The following is a 27,176-nucleotide window of genomic DNA, read 5'->3' as shown; positions in this document are numbered from 1 at the left end:
TCAGCTGGAAAGCTGCCCACAGCAAGGTCACCCCGGACAGGGAGCAGCAGGGAGCTGATCCTCGTACCTCGGGTGCGATGTAGTCCGGAGTGCCACAGAAGGTCTTGGTGGTCACCCCGTCCCAGATGTTCTCCTTGCACATGCCAAAGTCGGCGATCTTTATGTGCCCCTCGCTGTCCAGCATCACATTGTCCAGCTTCAGGTCCCTGCAGGGCGAGAGCAAACCCATGACACGACGCACAGTGCCGGGAGCTGTGCTGCGGCCGAGCTCCGCCTGCGTCTCACACCCAGAGCCTTTGCAGGATAATGTTTGGGGAAACCAGCGAAGATAAGTCAGGGATCTGTCAGGATGGAGTGCTGATTTTACTTTTAAGCCACAGGAATGCCGTGCTGGGCACGGCGCTTTGAAGTGTGCGATGGAAAACACTCATCTGGCAGGAGATGGATTTAATCGATTTTTTTCTTCTGCTCCCGTGAAAATCAAAGTGCACTTAGAGCTCTCGCCATGGAGAAGCACCTACTCAGCACAAGTCCCTGCCTCACCTGTGCTCTGCTCCCCTGAGATACAAACCAGCTGTGTTTCCCTCTGATCCTCACCCCCAGAATACCTGTTTGTGGTATCCAGCCCCCAGGAGCTCTGCTCCTTTGCAAAGCTGCAGGGCTGGATCCACGCGCTGATCCCCGGATCTGAAACCCAGCCTTGAGCCACCGCTCCAGAGGTGGATGCTTCAGACCCAAGGACATTTCTCTAGCAAACACTGGGTGTTTTGGTGCAGTTCATACATTCTTGCTGGGTGTAAGGCTGTATTTTCTAATTATCATGTCAGTGCTCAGAACCCTGACAGTCCAAAGGCAGACGGACAGGAGCTGGGATTCGGATTCGGGGAAGGGAAGGAAGCAGAGCCACTGGGGACCAACAGACCTAGAATCTCTCCGTAGCAGCTGATGGCAAAAAACAGCCCTCACGTCAAGTTTGTTCCACTTCTTTCATCTTTAGCATCTCCTGACTCCAGCAGCACTGTCGGCATCTCCCTCTACAGAGCACTTAATGGTATCTGACACTCATTAGGATGCTCTGCTCCACCCTGGGCTCTGGGAATTCTCCCAAGCAGGGAAGAGCAGCGAAAGCTGGTTCCAGAGCTAAACCAGCAGCCTGTGGGCCTGGTCCCACACATGGCAGCGACCCAGCTACCTCTGGGTGCCGGAATCATATTGGGAATGGCAAAGAGGCCTCAGTGGCTGAAGCAGAAGTGACAGAGTGGCACTGCAGAGCTCAGAACAAGCGCTGACTCCAGTGGCAATGGTAAGAGAGCAGCGCCCTGCAGCCAAATTCGGGGCTTGGAGCTGGTCCGGGCTGCCAGGGAGCATTTGTGTTGTGTGGAGAGGAGCACATGGAACAGGGGCAGGAGAGAACCAGAGCTGCCTTCCCATGAACTGGGGTAAAGCAGGAACCTCCCCCAAACCAGCGGCTCCCAGCTCCCTCTCAGACACATCACACTGATGGTTGGACTCAGTGACCCCACAGGTCTTTCCCAACCTTTAGGATTCTGCCATTCCACCTGTGGGCAGCTGCCAGCCCCATCCATGGCACGGGCAGGGCAAGTGGGCTGCGGGCAGGGCGGGACCCCCGAGCAGCGCTCCGCCCGCGGCCCCAGCTCTGCCCGGAGCCCAGTGAGGGAGGGGGAACCCGCTCACCTACCGATAAATGATGCCTTTGCTCTGCAGGAAGAAGAGCCCGATGGCTATTTCTGCTGCGTAGAATCTGAAAGAGGAGGTTTAAAAGGGAGACTGATAACTAAAGGAGATAAACGAAAACCTTCCCAATCGGACGGCAGCAAAGGAAACGCGTCGGGCAGATGTGGCCAAAGGACGAGGCAGCCAGGGCAGAGAAATTCCAGAGAAGGATCACACCAGGAGGACCCGAGGCAGCCTGAGCTGGCACCGGGCAGTGATGCCACCGGGCTGCTGGGGGCTGTCACTTCTGGTTACACAAATTAAGCCAGAGCTGAATCCAGGGCTGCTCCTTGCACACACTGGCAGTGCAGCTCAGAAAGCCATCCCTGCTTCCGGAGCCAGCAGTGCTGCCACCACTGGCTTTTGGGAATATCCCAGGGCTCAGAGGACTCTGCCAGAGGGTTTCAGCCCACCAGGCTCTGCTCAGTGCTTGTGGATTTTATGTGAGCATCTGAGGGCTTTCAGGAAGACATCTTGCTCTATCCAGCTCTCAAGGAACAGGAGCCAAAAGCCCCCAGTTAACATTTGGGTTGACCATGACGGCAGAGGAGCCAAAACCCAACATCCCTCTCATCCCCTGGGAATGGACCAGGCAGAGCAGAGGCCTGGTGTCCCCCAGGAAGCCTCCAAACCTCCCTGCCTTGTGCCTTTATTTACCTAAATTTATCTATTTAGCTCAATTATTGAAAAGTACAATGTACCCCAAGGGTGAGGTGGAAGTACCAGCATCCTCAGCATCAGGCAAAGAGATCTGCATCTTCCCATTCCTGATTTCTGCCCAGGAGCTGCACTGCCGTGTCTGTGCCTGGGACCCTGTTTCCAGTCCCGTGACACAGGTACGACCATACCTACCCCAAAGGTGCCAAACCACTGCACTTACACAGCGTGGGGCTCCTTGAACCTCCCAACCTGCTGGATCTGGTACATCAAGTCCCCACCATTCACATATTCCATCACAAAATACAAGCGATCCTGAAGGAAAAGAAGCAGGCAGTTAGCACCAGGGTTATCAGAGCAGGGAATCTGCAGGGCTCAGAAACAGGACCCAAGGTGACTGGCAGCTCTGTAATTCCAGGGAAACAGTCATCATCCCTGTCCTCCCCATGGGCTCCTGTCCACACACAGCTCATGAGGACTAATTCCTTGGGAATGCTCATGGCTGGAGCTCTGCCCCTCTGCAGATAGATCCAGTGGAGGAATCCCTAAACCAGAGGGTTTTTCACTCCCCAGGAGCACATTTGCTCTTCTTGCCAGAAGCCATTTTCAGAGGTGTCTGCAGGTCCTTGCTGGCGTTTCCCCAGGCACTCCATGGCTTCAGCCAAGGGGTGCACAGGAGACATGAGCAGTTTCGCACGGGGACCAAACTCCATCCGCCAGCAGCAGGAGGGATCGTGTGACGCTCCCAGCCCTCCCCCGGGATGGCAGTCTGGGGGTGCACAGGTCTGCAGGGGACCCCTGGTCAGGCTGGAGAGGCAGGAGGAGGCTGCACCACTCTGCTCACTCCTTCCAGCCTGGGCTGAGGGGTCACTCTGCTCATGTTCACATGGGGTTAAGGGAGCCCAGAGCTGTTCCCAGGGCTGCAGCCCCTCTGCTCTGGAGCCAGCCCAGGAGAGCTGGGGGTGCTCAACTGGACAAGAGGAGGCTCTAGGGAGAGCTCAGAGCCCCTTCCAGGGCCTAAAGGGGCTCCAGGGGAGCTGGAGAGGGGCTGGGGACAAGGGCCAGCAGTGACATGGGCCTCCAGTGACAACCCCGGGCTGCCCCATCCCACCCAGAGAAGGAAGGAAGGACACAGAGGCTGGAGCACTGCAGGAGCTGCAGGTTGGCAGCATTACATAATAAAAGATTTCCCATTGCTCATTTCCTCCTTAAATAAGCCTTGCCCTGCTTTTCACACAGGAAGGACAGGGAGCCCACGAGAAATGCAGCTGGAGCACTGCCACAACCAGGGCTGTGGGGGAACTGGGGCCAGCAGCCACGGGGCAGTGCCCAGCCCGAGGAATTTGGGTTCAGCTCCCATGGGACATTTCCCAACCAGGCAGTGCCCAGCCGGAGGAACTGGGGCATTTTCCAGCCAGAGGAACTGCGGTGCAGCAGCCATGGGGTATTTCCCACCTTGGCAGAGCCATCCAGAGGAACTGGGGCTCAGGCTCTGGTGCCCCCAGCACAGCCCCCTGTGTGGGGCAGCCCCACGGGATCACACCCAGCAGCACTGGGGCCATGGGGCTGTGCAGAACACGTGGCACCGGTGGGATGGAGCGGGGAATTCGACTTCTCAGCTGCCTGGGGGATTCGGGAGCACCCCCCGTGAGCAGGACAGCCCCGGCCAGCCCCACGTGTGGCAATGTCACCTTGAGCAGCCCCCGCCGCGGCAGGCAGCCCGTGACAGCCGCGGCAGAGCGGAGCAGCGCCGGGCTGGGCTGCAGCTGCCTCCTAAATATATCGGTCTGCTTCAAGGAGGAAGAATATTAAAGAGACGGGCTCTTGAAACAGCCAGCTGAGCTCTAAAAGCGGGAGCTGAGCGTTCCTGCTTTGGGTGGGGAAGGGGAGGGAAGGGAAGGCTGGTGCTCCAGGGGAAGCAGTGCCGTGACTAAAGCAGGCAGATGGCTGCGCTGCCCACGGGCTGCAGGAGGCAGGGATGGGCACCGAGCTGTCCTGGCTCCTGCCCCAGCCACACAGGACGGCGTCTGGCCAAGTCTGGAGCGTCCAAACCCACTGAGCAGCAGCATGGAGATGTAAATCCACTGCAGAGCCTGGCAGGGAGCTGGTGACACTCCCCCGTCCCTGGGCAGCCAGGAGGACGCTCCAGGGGCTCCTTTCAGTGCCCTTGGAATTCACTGCTCCATCCCCTGCCTGGCTGCACGCTGGGAACAAGAGGCAGGGCCAGGACAACAGCCACGCTCCCCATGCACACCTTAGTAGACACTGGGGAGAAATCCTGCCCTGGGAGGGTGGGCAGGCCCTGGCACAGGGTGCCCAGAGCAGCTGTGGCTGCCCCTGGATCCCTGGAAGTGTCCAAGGCCAGGCTGGACAGGGCTTGGAGCACTCCGGGCTAGTGGCAGTTGTCCCTGCCCATGGATGATCTTCAAGGTCCCTTCCAACCCAAACCATTCCAGGATTCTGTGATTTATCATCTCAGTGTGGCCATGGCTGCTGTGCCCCAGAGGTCACAGCAAAGGCACAGCTCACCTGGGGACACCCTGGGACCCCCAGCTCAGCCCCCTCCTGAGCCCAGGTTCTGACCTCGGACCTTTCAGAGCCCCCCAGATCCCCCAGCACCAGCACCCCTCACCCTCCAGCCCCAGGCAGGAGCTCTCTCCTTGCTCATCTTCCCCTTTTCTCTAAAACGCAGATTTAGGGCTTTTCTCTCTCCCGGAGCCGCTGAGCCAACAGCCCCGGCAGAGAATTGTGCTCTGGACTGTGCTCCCAGAAATCAAAGTGCTTTGTGCCAGCCTTTGATAATACACCCTGCTATACATTTTGATTACATTACAAATACGATTACTATTAAGCTACTATAGGTCTGCCAGGAATAATCCTGCGCTGACTCACTTCAGATGCCAGGGAGATGCTGTGTGAAATAGCTGCTCCTGCCACATCCTGATTGCTGTGCTGCAAAGCCGGGGCCGCAGGCTTTAAATACACTCAATGTGTTTGGTAAATGAAATTTCTGGGGTAATATTAAAATGTAATCCTCCTGGAAAGCATTGTCGTCGTTCTAAAGGACTCTGCTGATTCCCTCTGCCGGCTCCCACCGACGTGTACCTGGACATTCTCATTCACAGGCTGCCCCAGGGCCGGGCAGGGATTGTGTTAAAGGTCCCCTGTCCCCCTCTCCACTCGTGACTCATACAAACCCAATCACACGCCCGTGGAAAAGTAGATTTCCTGCAGTTTGGATTGGGTTTCTCCCTTTGCCCAGGGCTTTGATCAGAGGAATGAGTGCTGGGAACAAGTGCAGCTATTGAACCAAAAGGGTTGTTGTGGGCTGGGGGCAGCTGAGGGGCTGGGAAATCACCTCTAATGTCAGCAGCAGCTCCCTGCTGAACACACCTCAGGCTGCAGCTGTTGTACATTACACTTCCATGTCACACAGCCACATCTTAGCCCCGGAGGCCCTTTTGCCAGTGAGCTGGAGAAGGTGTGAGGCTGCCAAGGCACAGAATACACAATTGCTTTGGCAAATGCAGTGATGTACAGAGAACATAAAATCTTGGAGTGGTTTGGGTTGGAAGGGACCTTAAAGCCTATCCAGTGCCACTCCTGCCATGGCAGGGGCACCTTCCACTGTCCCAGGCTGCTCCAAGCCCCGTCCAGCCTGGCCTTGGGCACCATCCCAACCCATTTTCCAAAGTGTCAGGATCCCAGTGCTCAGGGTCCCCAGCCCAGCACAGCCCTGGGTGGGGACCAGGCATGGCCCCAGCCCTTACCATGGTCTGGAAGCAGGAGTGGAGCTGGGTCAGGAAGGGAGGCTTCCCCGAGAGAGCCAGGACACGCTTTTCCACCATGGTGCATTCCACATCATCGTCCTGGATAACCACGTCCTTCTTGAGGATCTTCACAGCATAGAGCTCGTCTGTGCCCTTCCTCTCTGCCAGCATCACCTGCACCAGGGACAGGACACATGTGACTTTTGAGGTCTCTTCCAAGCCAAGGCATTCCCCGTTTCCATGCCTCACACAGAGTCTGCACCTCTGCTCTCCCTGGTAGTTCTGCCCCAAAGGGAACTGGTTTGGTTCACTGCCTCCATTTATCACCATTTTACACAAGCTGAGCTTTACAAGGCACCACACCCAGGTGCTAAAACCAGAGCTAATCTTTAGGTGATAAAAGCAGAAGTGCTTTGGCTGCTCAAAACTGGTGGAAAAGAAGTAGTAACCACCCCAGGAACGTATTTTGATGGATAATTAAACCTGTTACCTCAGTGCAAGAGCATTATATGCAATATCAGTTATATACAGACCTGCCTTGCCATCCACAACCCTGTCAGAGGAAAGTTAACTAAAGCAGGGAGCCTCTGAGCCTGGCATCTGCTCTGCCCTCAAGGGACCTTGCTGAGGACGTGGCTCCCACCCCACCCTGCAGTGACAGCAGAGCTTGGCGGGGGGTACCCTGATAAATGCCGAAAGTGCTCCAGGCCATCCGTGGCTGTGAATGGTTCAGGAAGCAGCTCTGCAGTGACAGGGCAGCCCTGAGCACAGCTGAGCCAGCCCTGCTCCCCGTGAAAGGCAAAAAGACTTCCAAAATCAAATAATAGAACTGGGATTATGGGTGTGTAGTTTAAATAAAAGTGTGTAATCTCACATAGAAGAAAACTTCGAGTTTAAGGTATTAGAGTATACTAATATACATAAAGCAAGATGATGGGTTTAGGGCATAGGGCAGTCCTTCTTTTTCACCTTCTTCATGGGTCTAAGTAGAATTTTGTAATTGGATAAAGAAGTCCGCATTGTGAGCCATGGGTGTTTGTTATTGGGTCAAAAGTAGAAATAATTTAGGTGCCATTTCATAATTAGACAGTTTATCATTAAAAGGCCTTGTAGACAGACATAGAGCTCCATTTTTAGTTTGTTAGCTGGAACTGCTATAGAACTCACTGTTTGTGAGACTGCAATATAGATAAAAGTTAATAAACATCTAAGTCCAAACAAAAAATACCATCTCACTCATTTAATCCCAACTCTGGCAAAAAAAAAAAAAAAAAAAACAACCAAAAAACCCCCCAAAAACCCCACTACACCGGAACCCAGAAGTGCAGCGGCCAAAGGCTCCGCCTTGCTCAGCAAAACAACACAAACCCCGGAAAGCCTGACAGCTCGAGAGCACAGCAGATTGATCAGCTGCAAAAATATGAGCAAGCCACCTAATTTCCCTTCCCTCTATTTATAATACAGCCCAGCCAAGCCAGGGTGGGCTGTGCCAAGCACTGCCTCCCTCCCTGAGAGCGTCTCCCTGCCCGTGCCAGCCCGGCGAAGCTGCCACCAGGCACAGGCACAGGGACCCCAGAGCACCAGGGACATCCACAGGTGTGTCCTGGGGCTGAACACGCCAAGCCAGGAGCACACAACCCCAAGCTCCTCTTTTCCAAGGCATTTTCCACCCCCTGAAGCTGCCTGGCTCGGGGGACCTCCATCTGCCAGCATGCTCGCTGGGAAGCAGATTGTGTTCTTTTTTAACTTTTTATTGGTGCAGAAAAAAAGGCTGATATTTAACTTGATTTATTCCTGTAATATAGAGTATTTGTTTGGGAATGCTCCAGAATAAGAACTGGAGATATTCTGAACACAGGGAAAGCAAGTTTGTCAAACTCCACTGAGGCCAACGTGTCGGTACTCCTGACCCTGGACACAGGAGTGTGGGCAGAGCAAAATACTGAGCACCGAACCTGAGGTCCTGATGCCAAAGGGTTAAAAGAGACAGACAGAGGCTCACTAAAACAGCGTGACTGCGGTCCAAGAGCTCTCGCAGCCAGCAGGGACTGGCAGGAGGGAGGCTGGCAGTAGGCACAGGAGCAGGTGCCAGCCCAGGGGAGGGGAAGGACACAGTGCCAGCCTGGGAGAAAGATGGCAATGCCATGGACACCGCCGGCTGCTGGGCACACCAGGGGCTGGGGAGCTGCGGGAACTGCTCTCCCTGCTCCTGCCCCTCTGCCTGGCTCCTCCCGAACATCTGGCACCTCTGGCGAGCATAGGCAGCGGGGACAGAGCCGTGGCACCTGGGTGTCCCCGTGCCGGGATGCCGGGGCAGTAGGGATGCCTGGGGAGGTGCAGGCACACGTGAGGGCGAGGCTGCATCCACCCGGAGAAACCAACGTGCTGTTTTAATTAGCGCTAATTAGCATATTTATAACATTCTGTTCCAGGGAACAGTTTCTGTCACACATTCCCTTATATAAGCCAGAGCCGACTGAGGAGTTTGCTAATGTTTCTCAAATTTAAGGGGAGAAGGCGGCGGGGGACACGGCAAAGCCACGGAGCCTCCAGATGCCAGGCTCTGCCTTTGGAAGGGATGAGGTGTTGGCAGGGAGGGGAGCGGGGACATTTCTGTGTGACAGCAGCACGGCCACGAGGCGCGGGGCGTTCCTGCACCCCAGGGCTGATGCTCTGGGGGATGGGGACCGTCAGGACCTTCCCATTCCCTGCCTGGCACCAATGCTTCCATGGATCTCGGAGCTCTCCGCCTCTGGAGAGGGAGCAAACACCCCCAGAGAAGCTGGGACCTCCCAAAACTCCAGTGCCAGCAGAAGGCTGGGGAAAGAAGGGATGCTGCTGCTGCTGCACCCCTGTGCTCAGGGGAGCATCCCTGCACACCCTCATCTCCGCTACCTGCCCGAGCAATGAGCCTGCAGGCACAGCAAGAATCCCTGCAATTAAAGCAATTCACTAATGAGGGTGGGGCTGGGCCAGCAAACACTGCACCCGCCTCCAGCAGAGCCCCAGCGTTCCCTGGAGCGCTGGGATCCCGAATGGAAATCAAGAGACTTGGCAAGACACCAAGAAAAATGAAGGCTCCAAGTCACACAATTATCAGGAGGATGAAATTCTGTTACCGGTCTGGGAAGTTAATTAAAATGCTCCCACATATTAGTAAAGAAGAAAACCCCAACCAAATAAAGCAGAGCTTTAAATACCCAGCTCATCCCCTGCTCCCCAAAGGGATGGATCTTGTGGTGGCCTCATCGACACCTCTGGTGTTCCCTGCCTGGGGGAGCCAAGCTGGGCTCCCAACACCGCGGCACCAGTGCTCCCAGTCACCACACCAGTCACCAGCGTGCCTGCAGACAGAACCCAGGGGAACCTCACCTTCCCAAAGCTGCCTTTCCCCAGCACCATCAGGAAGTTGAAATCTGAGAGCTTCATTCGGTCCCGGCTGCCGTTGTTGTCCAGTTTGGAGATGGCATTTCTTGTCTTCTCATCCGCAGCCTTGGAGCCAGTTCCAATCTTGGCTCTCTGCGAAGGTGGGGATGGGGCAGGGGGGAAGATAACATGTGACTGATGGGGCAGGGAGAATGGGCATTACAAACCCACTGGGTGCTCCCAAAATCCCACCTCAGCAGCTTTTTCCCAGCTCGAAAACCACCCTGAGCTTTGGGAGCCTTTTCCATGGGCGTGGTGGGGACAGCATCAAGAAAGGCACTGGGGAAGTCACCAGCCCTGGCACATGGCACTGCTCATGACCTCATTAACCTCTGTCAGAGCAACTGGGGATCACCTCTGCCCGTGGTCACCCCTCTGCCCGTGCCAGCAGGACACAGCAGCCTGCCATGCTACCCTACACCATGTCCAAGTCATCCAAAGCATGGGAAAGAGGCTGAAATGAGCTCTTTTGGGGCAAAAACTGGCTTCTGTCTCTTACCTCACCAGAAAACCAGGGGTGAATATAAATATATTAGGGTAAAACATGGGACTTTTTATCCAGCTCCACATCCATTACTGCCCTACGGTCCCTTCCATTTGAGATATTCTGTGATTGTATCTGATACTGAGGGGAATCACAGAGGAAGCCACAAATCCATCTGGAACAGTCCAGAACAGACAGTCCCCCCACCTCCTGCCCCCCCAGACAGACAGACAGACAGCTCCTCCTGCGCTCCCGGACAGACAGACAGACAGACAGCCCTTCCTGCCCCCACAGCTGCTCACTGAAGACCCTCATTTTAAAGCCCCCCATTTTTAAACACCAGACCCCAGCAGTGCCCCAGTGCCTCCTCCCCAGGCCAGGGGCTGTGATGTGCTGCTCCTCCTCCCGTAAAAGCTCTCTGACAATTTATTCCCTTTTAATTTCCAGAAATGTGTGGCAGTGTGAGGCCTGTGCCGAGCTCAGCCTAGCGTGAAATTCCATTAACCCGATCCCGGCGGTTCAATTTGGCTGCTGCTGGCAGCCCCTGCAGACAGCACCTCCCGGGGAATCCACAGCTCCTGCTGCTGCTAATTGCTTCTCACAAGGCTCTCCAGGCTGCAGAATTCCCCGCTCAAGGTCACCTGCAGCACCTTGGAGCCTCGGAACAACTCCTGCACTGCAGACCTCAGGGATGGTGTCCGGGGTTTTCTCACACCGCTGGTGTGGCCACGGCTGTGCCTCAGCTCCAGCACACCCCACTCCTCACTGCCAGCCCCAGCAGAGCCAGGGCCCCGCTGGAAGGGGATTCCCTGCCTGGGACACCCAGTCCCTCCACGGGAGCAGTGGGGAACGCGCAGCAAGGTGAGGGGACAGGAGTGCTCTGGCTCTTCTGGACAAACTCATCATCTCACTGCCCAGACCATCTTACCACCACTGGAACATCATGGAACACAATAAAAGCCAGTTGTTAGTTCTTTGTACAGCCAAAAACCACTGGTTGTAGCCAGCCTTTGTACTGGGACTGCCTTTCCTTGGATAGTCAGGAAAGTTGTGTATGAATAAATAAGAAAGAAAGGAGAACAGGAGCTGACTCTCCAGTCTCTGCTACAATTACAGAGTTCATGCTGAGAACCATAAGGGCAACTCTCTTATTTCTGTATGGCTCATTGCATGTGAGTCTCCAGATGCACCACACTCATTCCCATGGTTTTGTGGAGACCTCAGCTACACTGAAAAATGGCAAATTTCTGCTAATTCAGCAATGTCTGCATCAATCATTCAGCAAGAACTTCCATGGCTTATTAAGTAGTAAATAGACATTTCTCCTTGGGGCCTCTGTGGGGAGTTGGCTCCACATTCCCTGCACTGCCAGGGAAAGGTCCACTTGCCAAGGGCACGGCAGGCAGGCAGTGAGGAAAACCCCTGAGTGCAGGAAAAATCCATTCACCTCAAACTTCTGCCTCAGTTCCTCGTTTCCTTCCTCTCCCTCAGGAGGCACCGGGACGTTGAAATACTCTCCCTCCTCCTGGCTGAGCAGCTTGAACCTGGGGGGACAGAGAGGACACGGGTCAGGGGCTGCAGGGAGGCAGGAGCTCACCTCTGCTCCAGCACAGCATCCAGGGGGCCCTTTCCCAGGTCAGGAGAACACCCAAACCACCCTCAGTGCCTGGAGGGATGTCTCTGGGTCCCTCACTGTCCTGGGGACCCCCCAGCCCGGGGAAAGCATCCACTGCCTGCAGTGGTGGGCACTGGTGTCACTCCCAAACCAATCCTGACCTCAAACCCACAGACAAACTCGTGTTTCTTGGGGCAGCCACGGGCACAGGGTGGGCAAACCCCCCTCCTTCAGCTGCCCCACGAGGACAGCACATGGCCCGTGCTGGCACTGCCCACCCTGAGCACACAGACAGGGTGCTCCCCCAACGGAGGGGAAATACTCAGGCAGCAATTAGCAGAAATCATGGAAACCCCACTCAAATCCCAGGAGTTTCACCCTGCTGGGGCACAGCCAGGCTATGCTGAACACTCAGATACTGCCCTGGCACCCCTGGGTGCCACACAGACACCCCCACATGGCACCAGAGACCCTCAGCAGCCCCAGAGGTGGAGCAGAACCTTTCCCTGGGGCTGGAGAAGGCGTTGCTGGCGAGGTCTGAGGAGCTGCCACACTGCCATGTGCAAACACCCTGTGCTGCTTTGTGTCCACAGTGCTCATAAAACCATCACATCTCACCATCCATCCACGCCTGACTTCTGCAGCTCAGAGATCCCGAAGGACAGGGAGCCCATGAAATCATTCCTGCTGGTCAGATCCCAGTCCCAGATCTCCACTGACAACCGCCTGTCTTTGTCTGCCTCCTTCAGCTGGCTGGAAGAGAGGAGGGGAGAAGGGCAGGTTTGATCCTGGCAGCTGCTCCCACAGCCCTGTGTCCCCCTGTGCTCCACAGCTGCCAAGGGAAGGGATGGTCCTCGAGGCCTGCTGGGGTCTCCAATATTTAATTTCCCAGGCACACCCGATTCCCATGGAGAGCATGGAGTTCCTGCCCGGACACACTGCTCTGAGCGGGGTCAGGGCAGAGGTTTGGGTGCCTCTGTGTCACTTACAGAACAAAAAAGAATAATTTCTCAGCTGAATCAGCTCAATGGCTCTGAATAATTAAATCAGAGCAAATAAAGTCACGTTAATTCATGGTGGTGAGGAAATTCACTTTACAAATTTAAACACTTTCCTTGTCACGTTAATTCTTGGTGGCGAGGAAATTCGCTTTACAAATTTAAACACTTTCCTTGTACTTACAATTTAAATGTCTCATTCCACTCAGGGTTCAGGGAGCACTTGATAGTTTTGGTCTTCTGTTTGCTTTCGTTTTTGGGGTCAGGGATTAGTTTCAGCTTCACATAGGGATCTGACAAGCCATTAGGGTCCATAGGAACTAGGTTTTTAGCATCTCTTACTGGGGAAAAGAAACAGGATTAAATTCAGTATTCCAGCTATAAAAATACCCAACAACTGACAACTTCCCTGCGTGCCAAGAGTAAGTGTGAAAATAGTGATTAAAAGCAGAATTAAACTGGATCTGTGCAGACATGGGCATTACATGAGGAACGACATAATTAACGCCGAGCAAACGCGGCTCCCGTGGATGGGGGAGGCTGCAGGGTCGACTCAGGAGATTATTTTTACTTTCTGACAGGCTGATTTGTTGTTTGCTCTCGGCTTTAAGCAGTTTAAAGCTGATTTGTTTCCTCTTGCCCCTCGGGAGGCAGAGCTGCACTGACTGGTGGGGGCCTGGGGATGGAGCTTTCCTCCAGGAGTGGGAACAGAGACAGAAGGTGCTGGGGTGGGAGCAGGGACCCAAAGGCACCACAGCAGTGCCACACCCAGCACCCAGCTCCCCGCTGCGGCCCCTGGGGGCTAGGGATGCCCATGGGCACCACCATTTGCCCTCTGGGCAGCATCACCCCGACTCTGGGGCCAGCATCTCCTCCGGGAAGCAGGAGCAGAGCGGGAAGAGCAAACCTGAGGTGACTCAGCTGCTTCTAATTGGATTGCAGCTTGGACAAATTAAATACAGCCAGGCTGAGCTGAGTCTCTTTGCCCAGATTAAGTCCAAAAGAGTCTGTCTGCCAGGGGAAGGATCTTATCTTCCCCCCAGGCTGAGCAGAGATGTCAGAGATGGGAAGTTCGATGGGCCGGGATGGAGCTGAGCCATAACCTGGGGAAAAGCTGTGTGAAAGAAGGCCAAGGCAGAGCCCCCTCCCTAGGGGGCACAGGGATCAGGCACAGAGGGTCCTGCCATGCTGGGAGCAGCCTTAAATCCCAGCAGGTCCCACCAGCAGCTCTGCAGTGAGGCTCACAGGGGGCTCAGCTTCAGCCCCTCATCCCACAAGGAGAAGGAGGAGGAGGAGGAGGAGGAGAAAAAGAAAACTCCAGCTGTGTGTGCAGCACCACAAGGGGTCAGAAGGTACTTTCAGGGTCAGAAGAGTAAAACCAATGGCCCCATTCCCAGAAGAGTAAAACCAATAGCCCACTTCCCAGTTCACCAGTAAGGAATTTCTGATCAGGTTGGGAACTGGAGAGTTTTGAAAAGCGAATTAATGCCCCCAAACCTGCCACCTATGGCTGTCCTCCTGGAGCACTGCCCAATTTCCAGCTCCACAGAATCGAACTGGTAGCCAAAATCCAACTCTGCATTTATAAACGAGCTCATTTATCAAACGTGACAGCCCTGACGGCAGCCTGTGAGACAGGGAGAGGTGTGAGCCTGCTGGGAAACGTGGGCTGCCCCCTCCATCCATCCCCAGCCCGGTGCTCCCGGGGCCAGGGAGAGCTGTGATCCTGCCGGGAGGTGTCACCTGCCCCCTCCATCCATCCCCAGCCCAGTGGTGCAGCAGCCACAGCCCCTCAGCTCCCCTGGCAGTGGGGACAGAATGACTTCATCCCTGATGGTGACACAAGTGACCTCGCCAAGGATGCTGTCATAGAATCATCTCAAGTGGCTTGGGTTGGAAGGGACCCTAAACCCACCCAGTGCCACCACTCTGGGGCTCCCTGTGCACCCCCAGTGCCCTGGTGGACCTGGGCCTCTCCACACACCCCTCCATGAGCTCCTCCTGCCTCTTATCTCCTTTCTGCCTTTCAAATGATCATGAGAAGGTGTTTCCAGTGCCCCTGCCCACCTGCAGCACCTGTGGGAGCCTCAGGGAATGGGGACAGCCCATGGCCAGTCCCAGGAGCAGGCACCGATGGCAGTGCCAGGGCAGGGGAGGGGGATGGTCCTCACTGCTGACCTCACTCTGGGCCAGCAGAAACACCCGAGGACCCTCATGTGAGCAGCAGGAGGAGCCCAGGGCTGGCAGAGGCTCTGGGCTGGCACACGGCTGGTGTCCCCTCACGGGGAGGAGACACGAGATGATGTCACACAGAACCGGCTCTGCCCCGGGTTCCACCGTCCCAGCAGCCAGCACAACATCTCTGGGGACTAATGAACAACCCTCTGTTGTTTATCAGGACGCCCTTCGCTTCTTTAAGGAACAGGAGAAGTCATTCCTGGCCCTCGCAGTTAATCAGTTGATGCCCTGAAGCATGAGATTTGATTACCTCATGTTATTATCTCAGCATGCAGACCTCCAAATTTCATTAATGGGAATAATTTTATCTATTCATTTAAAACACCCAAAATGCTTCTGCTTGACCTTAAGAAACTTCATGACTTTTCAAGCAGAAATCAACAATTAAGTGAAGGAAAAATAAAAACCTGGAGCGGCGCAGCAGCGATCCCACACGGCAGGGGAGGTGTGCTCCTCGCCAACATTGACGGCATTTATTTGACAGTTAAATTTGATGTAAAATAGTTCTACATCTCGCATATCCTGACAGTTTTGTGCATCATTAAGAAGCAGTAACATCATTATTAACGGTGATGAGTAAGAATATTATGATCCCACTTAAAGCAAGTCCTAAATCACTCTGGGCACCAAGTGTGGCCAAGGAGATGCCACTGTAGGCTCAGGCCACGGTCAGGACGAGATGTTGTTGAGTCCTGGACACCTCTGGAGGGAAGCGGTTCAGGGGGGAAGTGCTGGCAGTGGGGACAATTCCTCCTCCTGCACACAGTTCCTGTGGCAGTGGGGACAATTCCTCCTCCTGCACACAATTCCTGTGGCACTGAGGACACAGGGAGGAGATGTCACCCACTGTGCCTTGCAGGGCCAGGGCAGGCACAGCTGGGTGAGTTACATTTGAATAATTTATTCTGCAAAGTTTGCAGTAGCTTCTCAGTAAGGGTTCAGAAAACATCTCTGGGTTACTCCGGCAGCCGTGGCTGGGAAGGGACACCCACATCCCCCGTGGAAAAGGTGGGAAGCAGCCCCAGTCTGCCACACTCCCAAAGCACAGAGGTCACGGCCAGGAGCTCCCTGAGAGCAGGGCAAGACCCCTTCCCCAGCCCCCAGGGCTTCAAGGGAAGGCGGGATTGATACTGGATGAACAAACCCCGGCAAGAGATTTCCTAAATCCGCCACACGGGGCTCCCTTTGATGTGAAATGAAAGGGAAGCCTACAGTAAACCCGCTCCTGCCCGGCCCCCCAGGCGGATCCCCTGGGCTGTCACACCCTGCACCTCCTCTCTGAGCACGTGGGACCTCAGAGCTGCTCAGGGCAGCAAGTTCTGCTTCCCACTGGCCTGCAAAGGAAAGGCCCTGGCACAGGCTGCCCAGGGAAACCGCGGCTGTCACAGCCCTGGAAGGGTTAAGGGGTTTGGAGCAGCCTGGTCCCACGGGAGGTGTCCCTGCCCATGGTAAAGGCTTGGAGCTGGATGGTCCCTAAAACAAACCGTCCCAGGATTGTACGGATCTGTGAAAAACCCCTCCAAAGCCTGGCTCCCTGCAAGGTCAGAGCTCCACTCCCCCAGTCCCAGCCCATCACCTCTCCTGGCCTCTATTCCACAGCTCTTGGATGGGATTTTGCAGAGGGGAGGGCTCTCAGGCTGACCTGCAGCACTCATCATCTTCCTCCCTGCAGCAGCACCAACATCCCCGGGCAGGAGCAGCCCCATCCCAGCCAGCACTCACATTAACACCCCCGTGAGTTAAAACATTTAATTAATGCTCTGATAGGAATACATTTGCACATGCTGGTACAATGGAAAAGGCACAGGACTCATTACGGCTGCATCTGCCTGGGCCGGTGATTATTAATTAACGCACTTCCAGCTCGTTTATCTAATCAGCAGAATTGGTTTCAGTTTTGGTCACTGTTTTCCCTCATCAGGCCGGTGAATGGGGGGGCTCCGGGGTGCCGGCAGGTGCTGCCAGGAGTCCCGGGGGGCTCAGTGGGGACACAAAGGACATTCCCCGGGGACAGCAGGAACTCGAGCTGGTTCAGGCAGGAGCACAGGGCACCCTCTGCTCCTCACACACACACACACACACACACACACACACACACACACACACGGGCAAAGGCCACACTGGGGATTCCCCACTGCCCACACACCCCTGACCCCACAGCACAAACCCTGCAGCTCTGCCTCCTGATCCCTTCCCAGCTTTGTACCTCTCAGACCTCGTCCCTTCACCCCAGCGCTGCCTGGGGGAGACGCAGGGGCTGCGGGGTGCTCTGACAGGACAGACAAACCCCCACTGGAAGGTGGGGGAAGAGCTGGCTCTGGAGAGGAGCTCCAGCACAGCTCCCAGCCTGGGGCAGGCGTGCCTTTAATGCACTGCCAGCCCTCACATCCTCCCGGCCCTGCATTTCCCAGGCTCAAATATTCATGGCCCTTAATACGACAGGCTCAGCATAATCTGCACGGGGAGCTTTGCTGCTGGGGAAGCAGAGCTGTGCACTGCCTCGATGCCACGTTCATTTGCTGTGATTTCCTGCTTTATCCCACAGCCTTTCCTCACTAATAGGACACTTGATCAAAGCCCAGAGCAGGACAGGGACTGTGAAGGTGCATTTGCTCCTGTGCCACAGCAGGCAGGCAGTGCCCTGCATGTCTGTCTGCACCAGGGCCTCAGAAACACATCCCACATCCTAAATATTGGGAAGGAATTCCTTCCGGGGAGGGTGGGCAGGCCCTGGCACAGGGTGCCCAGAGCAGCTGTGGCTGCCCCTGGATCCCTGGCCGTGTCCAGGCTGGCTTGGAGCACCCTGGTCTAGTCGAAGGTCTCCCTGCCCATGAGCTTCAGAGATGAATTTTAAGGTCGCTTCCAAGCCAAATCATTCTAGGACTCAACGATTCTGTGAAAAATCCGCGTTTTCCATCGGGAGGGAACGACCGGCTTTACAAAGAGAAGGGAAAAAAAAATACAGAGTAAGAGAAGAGAAAAGAGCAGAGCTGAAGAGCATCCGGCAAATCCCCGTTCCATTTGTCAGCTCGTCAGGAAAACCAAAGCGGAGTTGGCCGTGCCCGTGTTGCCGCCTGCAGGCACCGGCCCTGCCCTGCCCGCTCCTCCCGGCACCGCAGCGATGCTCCGGCCCCGAGAAAGCTTCCCAAATTCCTGGGCAGGCGTCCCCCAGCCGGTGAGACAGCGAGAATTTCTCCCCCGTCCCCGGCAGCGCCGTTTTCCCGAGCAGCAGGACCAAGGGTGGGCTCACCCCGGCCAGCGCTGCCCCCTACCCCCGCCGGGCTCAGGGGCTGCTCCATCCCCCCCCCGCCCATCCCCTCTCGACAGAAATCCGCCCCCTGCCCGCCCCGCGCTGGAATTCCTGCAGAAAGCGTGGAAAGGGCATTTCCCACCAGCAATCTGCTCGGAGGCAGCCTGGCTCTGCCCCCGTCCGCTGCCTCCCCCCGTGTACCCCCCCAGCGCAGCCAGGGCGGGTCCTGCGAGAATTGTTCGGGTCGGGAAATTCCTCTGAGCCCACCCAGGACTGCCCAGGCCACCACTGCCCCATGTCCCCAAGTGCCACATCCACAGGGCTGTTAAATCCCCTCAGGGATGGGGACTCCAAACCTCCCTGGGCAGCTGTGCCAGGGCTGGGCTGCATTTCCAGGATGGAATTTTCCCTAAAATCCCACCCAAACGTCCCCTGACCCAGCCTGAGGCCGCTCCCTCTGCTCCTGTCCCTGTTCCCTGGCAGCACAGCCCGATCCCCTGGCTGTCCCCTCCTGTCGGGGGGTTGTGCAGAGCCACAAGGTCCCCCCTGATCCTCATTTCTCCAGGCTGAGCCCCTTTCCCAGCTCCCTCAGCCTCTCCTGGGGCTCCATTCCCTTCCCCAGCCCCATTCCCTCCAGCTCCTCAGTGTCCTGGTTGTGAGGGCCCAGAGCTGCCCCAAGGTTCCAGGTCAGCACCATTGGGTGTCACCACTCCCGAGGGCTGGGGGTGCCCACTTGGGGCCATCTGGGCCCCCCAGTGCCCAGCTCTCCTCTCCCAAAGCACTCCCACTCCTCCAGCAGCTCCATGGCAGAGCTGGAGAGCTCAGCACGCTCCCCTTCCTTCCTGGAAAAGCCAACAGCTGACACGTTTTCACCAACACCTCCAGAACGGGCCAGAAATAAACCAGCCTTTCAAAGCCAGCTGAAGGAATGAAAATCCAGCTGCACAGAAGGGCTGGGGAGCTCTGCTGCCTGTGGGAACACGGCACAGGGAGCCTGTGGTGCCTGAGAGCTGCACCCCGCTGGCCTCTGATGAAGGCTGCAGGGGTCACAGCATCATCAGGGTGGGAAAAGACCCCCAAGATCACCGAGTCCCATTTTCAGGAAGGCGCCTGGGAGGCAGGACTTGTGCAAACACAGTTCTGCCTGGTTCGCTGAGGCTCTCCTTTAAGGACAAATCCAACAAAAAATAAATTATTAAGTCCTCCACAACTTTTTTCAAATTTTCATCAACATTTTTAACAACTTGATTTTTTTTTTCTGAGAACATCCTCGATGGCTCTCCCCGGGGGGACAAGCACCCATCAGAGCACCACGGGATCCCCCAGAGCCGACCCCATCCCACAGAAACAAACCCTGGGGATGTCACTGACGGTGACAGGATGTGGCAAACCAGGGAGAGCCAGCCGAGGGCGGAGGGATGATGGAGAAGGAGCCGGTGTTGCCATGGGTGTCTGTCACGGGTTAACACAGCTCGGTTTTTAGTTACAGTGGAAACAGTTCCCTGTCAGGACCTTGGGATTGTTTTGGAAAAGACAGGGACCTATCAGACGCCAATCCTCAGACACTGACACATCGTTTACCCACTGAAAAAGCTGATTGCGACTTCGGGAATCCACATCCCTGCGCGGGGTCCCCGCCCCCGCAGGGGCACGGAGAGAGGGCACTTCACACCCCTGGTTTGACTGAGCCGGGAATAACCGCGGCGGCTCGGAGCCGCCTGGTCCCCCGTGTGGGCAGGAGCCTCCTTCCCCGGCACAGCCTGCGGCACACAGACCCGCGGGACTGCCGCTGCCAGCACGGACTGCAATCCCTGCCTCCCGTCCACCCAGAGCCACAGCCGCGGGACTAGGGGCTTCACTAGAAGGTGCCTCAGTGTTCACTGAGCTCACGGGGGAAGCATTATCTTCTGGGAGTCAAAATCCAGGTGGCAAAAACTTCTAGAGATGGGATAGTCCCGTTCCCTGCCACAGACCACACCCTGCCTGCAGACGCTGGATTTTTACATCATTCAAAAAACCCACTTTGAAAAGTCTGTGGCTGGAAGTGGCATCAACACGTGGAGCCCTGGAGGCCCAGGCAGGCTTTGTCAGGGGCTGGAGTGTGCCTGGAAGTGGCTCAGAGCCTTGTCCTGCCTTGCTGGGGCTGCTGGGCACGGTGGGCACTGCTGTCCCCGGGCACACACACACCTCAATCACCATTTTAAAGAGTTAGGATTTTAGCCAAGGGTGAGAAGCAATTTATAGTGATTAGGATGCAAGCTAGGAAAAACAAAAGATAAGTTAATGATTATTAGATGCTTGAGCTAGAGGATGCAGTGCTTGGTACTATGTGCTTGTTTTAAGTTGTGTTCATAGAAAGAAATGAAATAGATGGACCCTCATAATGACAAATGGAAACCAAAGGAACCATGACCTGCACCTGGACTCAGTGCTAATTGATCCTGAAACAGGAGGGGTTGGATCATGCCAAAAGGTCATGAAAGCCCTGCCAGCAGTGAGGAGGCAGAAAGGTCATTGTGATGAAGACTTTGCTGACTTCATCCTTCAAGGCCACCGACCCAGTTCAAGAGGAGAACTGCGCAGGCATGAAGGACTTTTAACCTCATTTGAATACAAAGCGGGAGTGGGAGGTGCTGGGGTTATGCATATGTATGAGCACTTTGTGTCTGTAAGACTTCGGGAAATAAACCGAGGGCAAAGAGCTCTGTAATTCATGGGCACGGCTTTACCAGATGGCTCCTGCGCCGCCCGACGTCGTAATAAACACTCCGCTTTTAACTTTAACTTCTCAGAGGGTGTCAGCCCGCGGTCACATCGGCTTTTGGGGGTCCATACCTACGACGGTGAGCACGTCCTTGTCGATGTCGGCGCGGATGTAGATGCGGCCGCGGCGCTCCGTGTGGTCCGTCCCGCACAGGCTGGGCACGTTCATCACGCAGCGCTTGTGCACGTTCATCATGCAGGCTGTGCCACAGGAGGGGACACTCAGCACCCCGGCACGGCTGCCGGGGCTCTGAGCAGGGCACGGGGACTGTCCCGTTTGAAACCGGGATGTTGGGATGAACACAAATGGATTTTCAAGGGGGGCTGGAGACTCTGAGCCTGGCACAGGAACCCCCTGACAGCAGCTCTGGGTCCTGCCTGAGACACCCCGCGGCTTTGGGCCCTCCTTAAACTGCTTCAGTTCTGCTGACCCATTAAAATTCCCTTCCATCACCCCCAGGGCGCTCAGCTGGATGCACCAGGAGCCAAAAAGGGGCATTAAAAATGACCGGTGTATTTGTATACACACAGGGAGGCATAAAGATCCGTCTCTATATAAAGACACATATATCTGCATTTACATTTTAAAGCAGTTCGCTTCCCCTTGGCAAGATTCCCGAGGCTCTGAGGAGTTTGCTGTTCCCAGACAGCCAAATTTCCCCATCCCTGAGCAAGGAGCAGCCAAGCTCGCTGCTCCCGCCGCCAGCGCCGGCACACGCTGCATGTCCCAGTCCCCTTAAATAGGAACACACAGGATTAACTCGGAAAATTACTGATTCCGTCCTTTCCCTCCGCTTCCAGCCCCCGTTTTCTCCTCCTCGCGCAGCGATTCCCCCGCCGGCAGCGCCGGGAGCGGCGGCGGCAGCGCGGGGCCGCGGCCACAGGGTGTCACTCGGAGCCAGCGCTGCAGAGCGGGCGGGCAGAGCGGCCGCGGTGCCGGGATGCCGCGGGGGGACGTGGGGGGATGCCGGGGAGGACGGGGAGGGCGGACACTGCAGGGGCGCTGCAGGGGATGCTGCTGTGGGGGCGCCTCTGGAGAGGGGGTTTGGGGGGCTGCTGCTGCAGTGGGGGTGTGGGGATGCTGTGCAGAGGGGGTTTGGTGGAGGTGTGGGGATGCTGTACAGAGGGGGTTTGGGGGAATACTGCTGCAGCGGGGGGTGTGGGGATGCTGTGCAGAGGGGTTTTGGGGGGCTGCTGCTGCAGTGGAGGTGTGGGGATGCTGTACAGAGGGGGTTTGGGGGGCTGCTGCTGCAGTGGGGGTGTGGGGGAGATGCTGCTGCAGAGGGGTGCAGGGAGGCTCCCCCCAGCCCAATCCTTTCGCTCCCCTCTCCCTGCAGCAGCCCCGGGGACTCCCCACACTGGGTCAGGAGGTGCCCACTCGTGCCCCCCGGGCACTCAGAGCCCTGCAGCTGCACACCGCTGGCAGAGGGCACAGCTGAGGGCTGCAGCCCAGGGCCCCGGGGTGCCTGAGCCCCCCTGGCATCTGTCACTTACTGTCACATTTCATCCCCTGGTGGATAAGCCCGTACAGCAACGAGCCGCAGTGGTCGCAGAAGGTGGGGCTGGAGTACGTGTGGATTTTAAATTTGTGTTTGCTCCGGGGATCCTGGGAGGAAAACAAAGGACAGAGATTATAAACTTGCACCAAATGTTGGCAAGGCATCCCTGCTCTTCCCATTCCAGGGGCCAGCTGGCTCCGGAGGTGCTGCTAATGGACTCCAGTCAAGTGCCACCAGCTCGTGGGGACCTTTTCCAGCAGCCACCAGGATCCAGCTTTATTCCTTTTCATCCGTGTTGCCATAACAATGAAAAAGCAATGCACTGCCTTGGCTGGGGATTTACTGCTTTTCAATAACTCGGTCTTAGCATGGAGAACACCAGGTGAAATGGGTAGGTAGGAACCAACAGAAGGGCTGGACACCGCCCAGCTTCCACGCAGAGCAGGAAAACCACCCATGATTCCGTCTATATTAAGCCTGAAACATCTCCTGTGCTCCCAGGCATTCAGGCTGCTTAGGGGATACTTCAATATTTGGAGCTTTTTTAAAAGCAAGGGCAGATTTTTGCCCAGCAGCAGAGGGTGCAGAGCCCAGTTTATCCCTCGTGCAGGCACTGGGCAAACTCCTGGGCTCCAGCAAGGGTCAGCAGGAGTCAGAGCCAAACAAACCCAAATCGTGGAGTCCCAGAATGGGTGGGAAGGGACCTTAAAGCCCATCCAGCCACACCCCTGCCATGGGCAGGGACACCTTCCACCATCCCAGGCTGCTCCCAGCCCTGTCCAGCCTGGCCTCGGGCACTGCCAGGGATGCAGGGACAGCCACAGCTGCTCTGGGCACCCTGTGCCAGAGGAAACTTCCAGAAGGAACAGCTTCTCAACGGGGAGACAGAACCAAGCACTGGAACAGAAATTTGGCCTTTCTTGGCATGCTCCATGCAGGAGAGGACAATTCTGGGAGCTGAGGAGAGCCTGGAGCAGTGGGGCTGGGCAGGGGAAGCTGCTGGGGCTCCGCACACCTGGGAGCAGCACAGGCGAGGGGGAAGGTTCCGGCACAGAGCAGCTTGATTTCATCTCAGGTTAATTGCTTAAGGGTTAGGGATGAGGCTCAGCTCCCAGCTCTGTCATTCGAGCTGAGCAGCTTTTTAATGGCCTGGAAAGCTGCCCAGGCTTTAGCAAAGACACCTTTTCAGGGCACTGTGAACGGAGTAAATAAATAAAGAGTGGAATCAGAAGCGAGCTATAACATCACTGCCAATACATTCCATCCCCCTGAAATTAATTTCCCAGAACTGTTGCATTGGAGCTTCCAGCTGCATTAATCACCTGCATTCTGCTTCACCGCACAGCACCACAGATAACCCCAATGGCCCCTGGGAGGGGGAAAACCAACAGAGCTCCCTTTAACTTGGTCTGTGCCGTGCCAGGGATCGGGCACAGGCTTCAGCCAAGGCACTCAGACTGGAAATATCTCACATTTTACCCCAAGGAAACTGCTTCCAGACACAGCTCCCAGCGTGGCTCCAGCTGGCAGAATGGCACAGGAAGGTTGAGGGGACAACCTGTCTTCTGGCTACCCCACGCAGTCAGTGCTGCCAGTGGCTCTGTAGGTCTGAAAGCCTTTTGCATTCCTCAGACATTTGTAAAACAGCAGAGAAATTAGGCCTGGATTTTAGGCTAGAGCAGGAGGTGGGGGGAGTTTCCCCCCCTGAAACTTTGGGCAGGCAGCCAAGAGGCAGCCAGGACTCAACCTTGGGATGGTCAGGAAAGTTCCAACCCAAACCATGCTGTGATCCTGATTCCCTTGCCAGTGTCCTGGGAGAGAGGAGGTCTGTGGCTGCCCAACCCTGCAATCGTGCAGAGCTCCCAGGCACAGCACCTGCACCCCCTGCCTCAGTTTCCCTGTGCAGTGAAACAGGGGCAGGGGACATGGGGGCAACTCTGGAGGAGCCACATGGCAGCATGTGACATGCAGGAATCACCCCTGAGCACTGCTCCCTTCCCTTCCCTTCCCTTCCCTTCCCTTCCCTTCCCTTCCCTTCCCTTCCCTTCCCTTCCCTTCCCTTCCCTTCCCTTCCCTTCCCTTCCCTGCCCTTCCCTTCCCTTCCCTTCCCTGCCCTGCCCTGCCCTGCCCTGCCCTGCCCTGCCCTGCCCTGCCCTGCCCTGCCCTGCCCTGCCCTTCCCTGCCCTGCCCTTCCCTGCCCTTCCCTGCCCTTCCCTGCCCTTCCCTGCCCTGCCCTTCCCTGCCCTTCCCTTCCCTGCCCTGCCCTTCCCTGCCCTTCCCTTCCCTGCCCTGAAATTCCTGTACAGGCAAGGGAGAGCATCAGTCATTCATAAAAACCACAAGCTTTCTGCGAAGGGAGACGACTCCCACTCCGTGTGAAGGATGTTGGATTCCCACTGGAACCCAAGAGTTCCAGAAGCCTGAGCTGGAAAAGCAAAGTGCCAGAGCAGGCTGGGCTCCCCAAAACAGCACCCCCAGAGCAGGCTGCACCTTCTGCTCTGCAGAGGCTCCCACCCAGAGGGGCAGAGCCAAAATCATCCAGGGTGATGGAGCAGCCAGGCCTGGGGAGGAAGAGCTGCTGGGATGTGCCTGGGAGGGGCTGGTGTCACCTTGACCAGAAAGTGCCAGGGACTGGCAGTTGTGGGGATGGTTTTTGAGCGAGGCTGAAGCCGCTGCACAAAGAGACTATTTTTGTACCACGGAGACAGGACTGACGAGAACACTGCGTATGCAGATGCTGAGACTTAAAACAAGAATGGTTAAAAAGAAGTTTGCCAAGAAAAGAAAAGGCTCTTCTCCTCCCCCACCCGCGCTGAGCCAGCCTGAAGAACGGGGCAGGAACAGCTTTCTTTGGAGCAGAGCTGGAAAATGCCAAGAGCAGAGCCAGTGCATGGCAAGGCCTTTCCTTTCCTTTCCTTTCCTTTCCTTTCCTTTCCTTTCCTTTCCTTTCCTTTCCTTTCCTTTCCTCTCCTCTCCTCTCCTCTCCTCTCCTCTCCTCTCCTCTCCTCTCCTCTCCTCTCCTCTCCTCTCCTCTCCTCTCCTCTCCTCTCCTCTCCTCTCCTCTCCTCTCCTCTCCTCTCCTCTCCTCTCCTCTCCTCTCCTCTCCTCTCCTCTCCTCTCCTCTCCTCTCCTCTCCTCCTCTCCTCTCCTCTCCTCTCCTCTCCTCTCCTCTCCTCTCCTCTCCTCTCCTCTCCTCTCCTCTCCTCCCTTTCCCCTTTTCCCTCAGGGTAGCAGAACCCACCTGGTTCCTGCTCCCAAGTCCACCAGCAGGTTTCTGGTCTGAAACGAGTCAGAGCAATAATATCCCATCCCTGACTAATTGCATTTGAAGTTTCTCCTCTTTCCTTGTCTAAATTAGAAAAAAAAAAAATCCTCCCTGTGAGGGTGGGCAGGTCCTGCCACAGGGTGCCCAGAGCAGCTGTGGCTGCCCCATGATCCCTGGGAGTGGGTCCCAGGGCTTGGGAGAGTGGAAGGTGACCCTGCCACCAGTCTCTCAGAGCACTGGAACTCCAAATCTCCTGCAGCAGAGACTCAGGAAGGGGCAGCTGGACCCACATGGACAGCCAAGGGTGTCTGAAACCTCTGCACTCACATTTGCTGCATTTGACAGAACACAGAGCTTCGCCTTCAAGATTAGAGGCTGCTGCTTTCCCTGTCTCATTGCAAAGAAAGCTTTAAATTATCTCTGCTGAAGAAGAATTAGCACAGTTCATGTGAAGAGACCATTTTAAAGTGAATTTCATAGTGATTTAAGCAGCATAATAACAAACACAACACAGCCACAGCTTACTGCCTGCACTCAACAAACCCTGGCAGGGACATAAACCCCAAACCTCGCGTTTGATTCCCTCATTTCCCATGTGGAAAATCCCCTCAGCGTGCAGGGAATGACTCCCAGCAGACATCAGTGGTCTGTCATCCCTTCCAGGGAAAGGCTGGGTCAGGGGTGGCAGTGGGACAGCTCCAGGTGGCATCCTGCTGCTGGCTAAGTTGTTTTTATGCACCAGGGACAGGGAGCCTGCACAGCGCTGGGAGAGCACCTCTGGTGGGAAACATCTCTGAGTCCCAGAAAAACCACTCAAGGAAGTTCAGGGACAAGGGAGCGAGGGTGAGGGTCTTTGTGTCAGTGAGAAGAGCCCCAAATAAATCACAGAGCCAGCCCACAGGAGGTTCCAGACAAGAGGGAAACGGGTTCTTTGGGGCTCCAGCAGCGTGCTGGGACTTGGAGCCCTTTAAAGTCCCTGCCGGCCCAAACCAGCCTGTGATCCCACGATTCTGGAGCATCCTTCGTGCCCCCCTCGCTGCTCCTGGGCAGCCTGCCCGAGCCTGTCACGCCGTGAAGGCGCTTTGACATTGTCGCACCGGCCAGGAGTGACACCACAAGTGTTTCTCTGTGGATCCGGGCGTTCCGGCCCCAGGCAGGCTGCCGGAGCACGGGCCGAGGGCAGCGGGAGGAGGAGGAGGAGGCAGCTCCCGGGGAAGGAGCAGCAGCACACACGGCCCCGGGCACCGGCACCGCTCCCGTGTCACACACAGCTTCCCGCTGGTAAATCCATTTTTATTGACAAAAGATCTCGTCCTCTCGTCAGACAACCGCAGAGGGACACGGATGAGAGCAGTTCTCCTCTGGCCGCCGCTGCCAGCACCGAATAAAACACCCTCCCCTTGCGAGCAGCAGGAAAAAGCCGAGCTCAGCTGCTCTCCCAGAGCAGCCTTTGCATCTCCGCATCCTTCAGACACGT

General features: G+C 56.1%; 1 protein-coding gene across 2 annotated transcripts in view; it reads right to left on the bottom strand.

Moving 5' to 3' along the window:
• PRKCB (protein kinase C beta) overlaps positions 1-27,176 on the bottom strand; it is a 91,482-nt gene that overhangs the window by 20,643 nt on the left and 43,663 nt on the right. For both annotated transcript variants that reach the window (XM_066198241.1, XM_066198240.1), the window contains exons 4-13: positions 22,430-22,541; positions 21,008-21,136; positions 12,869-13,025; positions 12,305-12,439; positions 11,519-11,615; positions 9,534-9,680; positions 6,162-6,335; positions 2,615-2,706; positions 1,700-1,762; positions 68-206 (exon numbers count right to left, since the gene is read on the bottom strand). In XM_066198241.1, coding sequence (XP_066054338.1) covers positions 68-206; positions 1,700-1,762; positions 2,615-2,706; positions 6,162-6,335; positions 9,534-9,680; positions 11,519-11,615; positions 12,305-12,439; positions 12,869-13,025; positions 21,008-21,136; positions 22,430-22,541 — 1,245 coding nt within the window. The remainder of the gene's footprint in view (positions 1-67; positions 207-1,699; positions 1,763-2,614; positions 2,707-6,161; positions 6,336-9,533; positions 9,681-11,518; positions 11,616-12,304; positions 12,440-12,868; positions 13,026-21,007; positions 21,137-22,429; positions 22,542-27,176) is intronic.

The sequence above is a fragment of the Chamaea fasciata genome, unplaced genomic scaffold (assembly GCF_029207755.1).
Source record: "Chamaea fasciata isolate MVZ Bird 193981 ecotype frontalis unplaced genomic scaffold, bChaFas1.0.hap1 SCAF_16, whole genome shotgun sequence".
NCBI classification, from domain to species: domain Eukaryota; kingdom Metazoa; phylum Chordata; class Aves; order Passeriformes; family Sylviidae; genus Chamaea; species Chamaea fasciata.
Note: the sequence above shows the minus strand (reverse complement) of the source record. Positions and strands in the feature narration are given on the sequence as shown.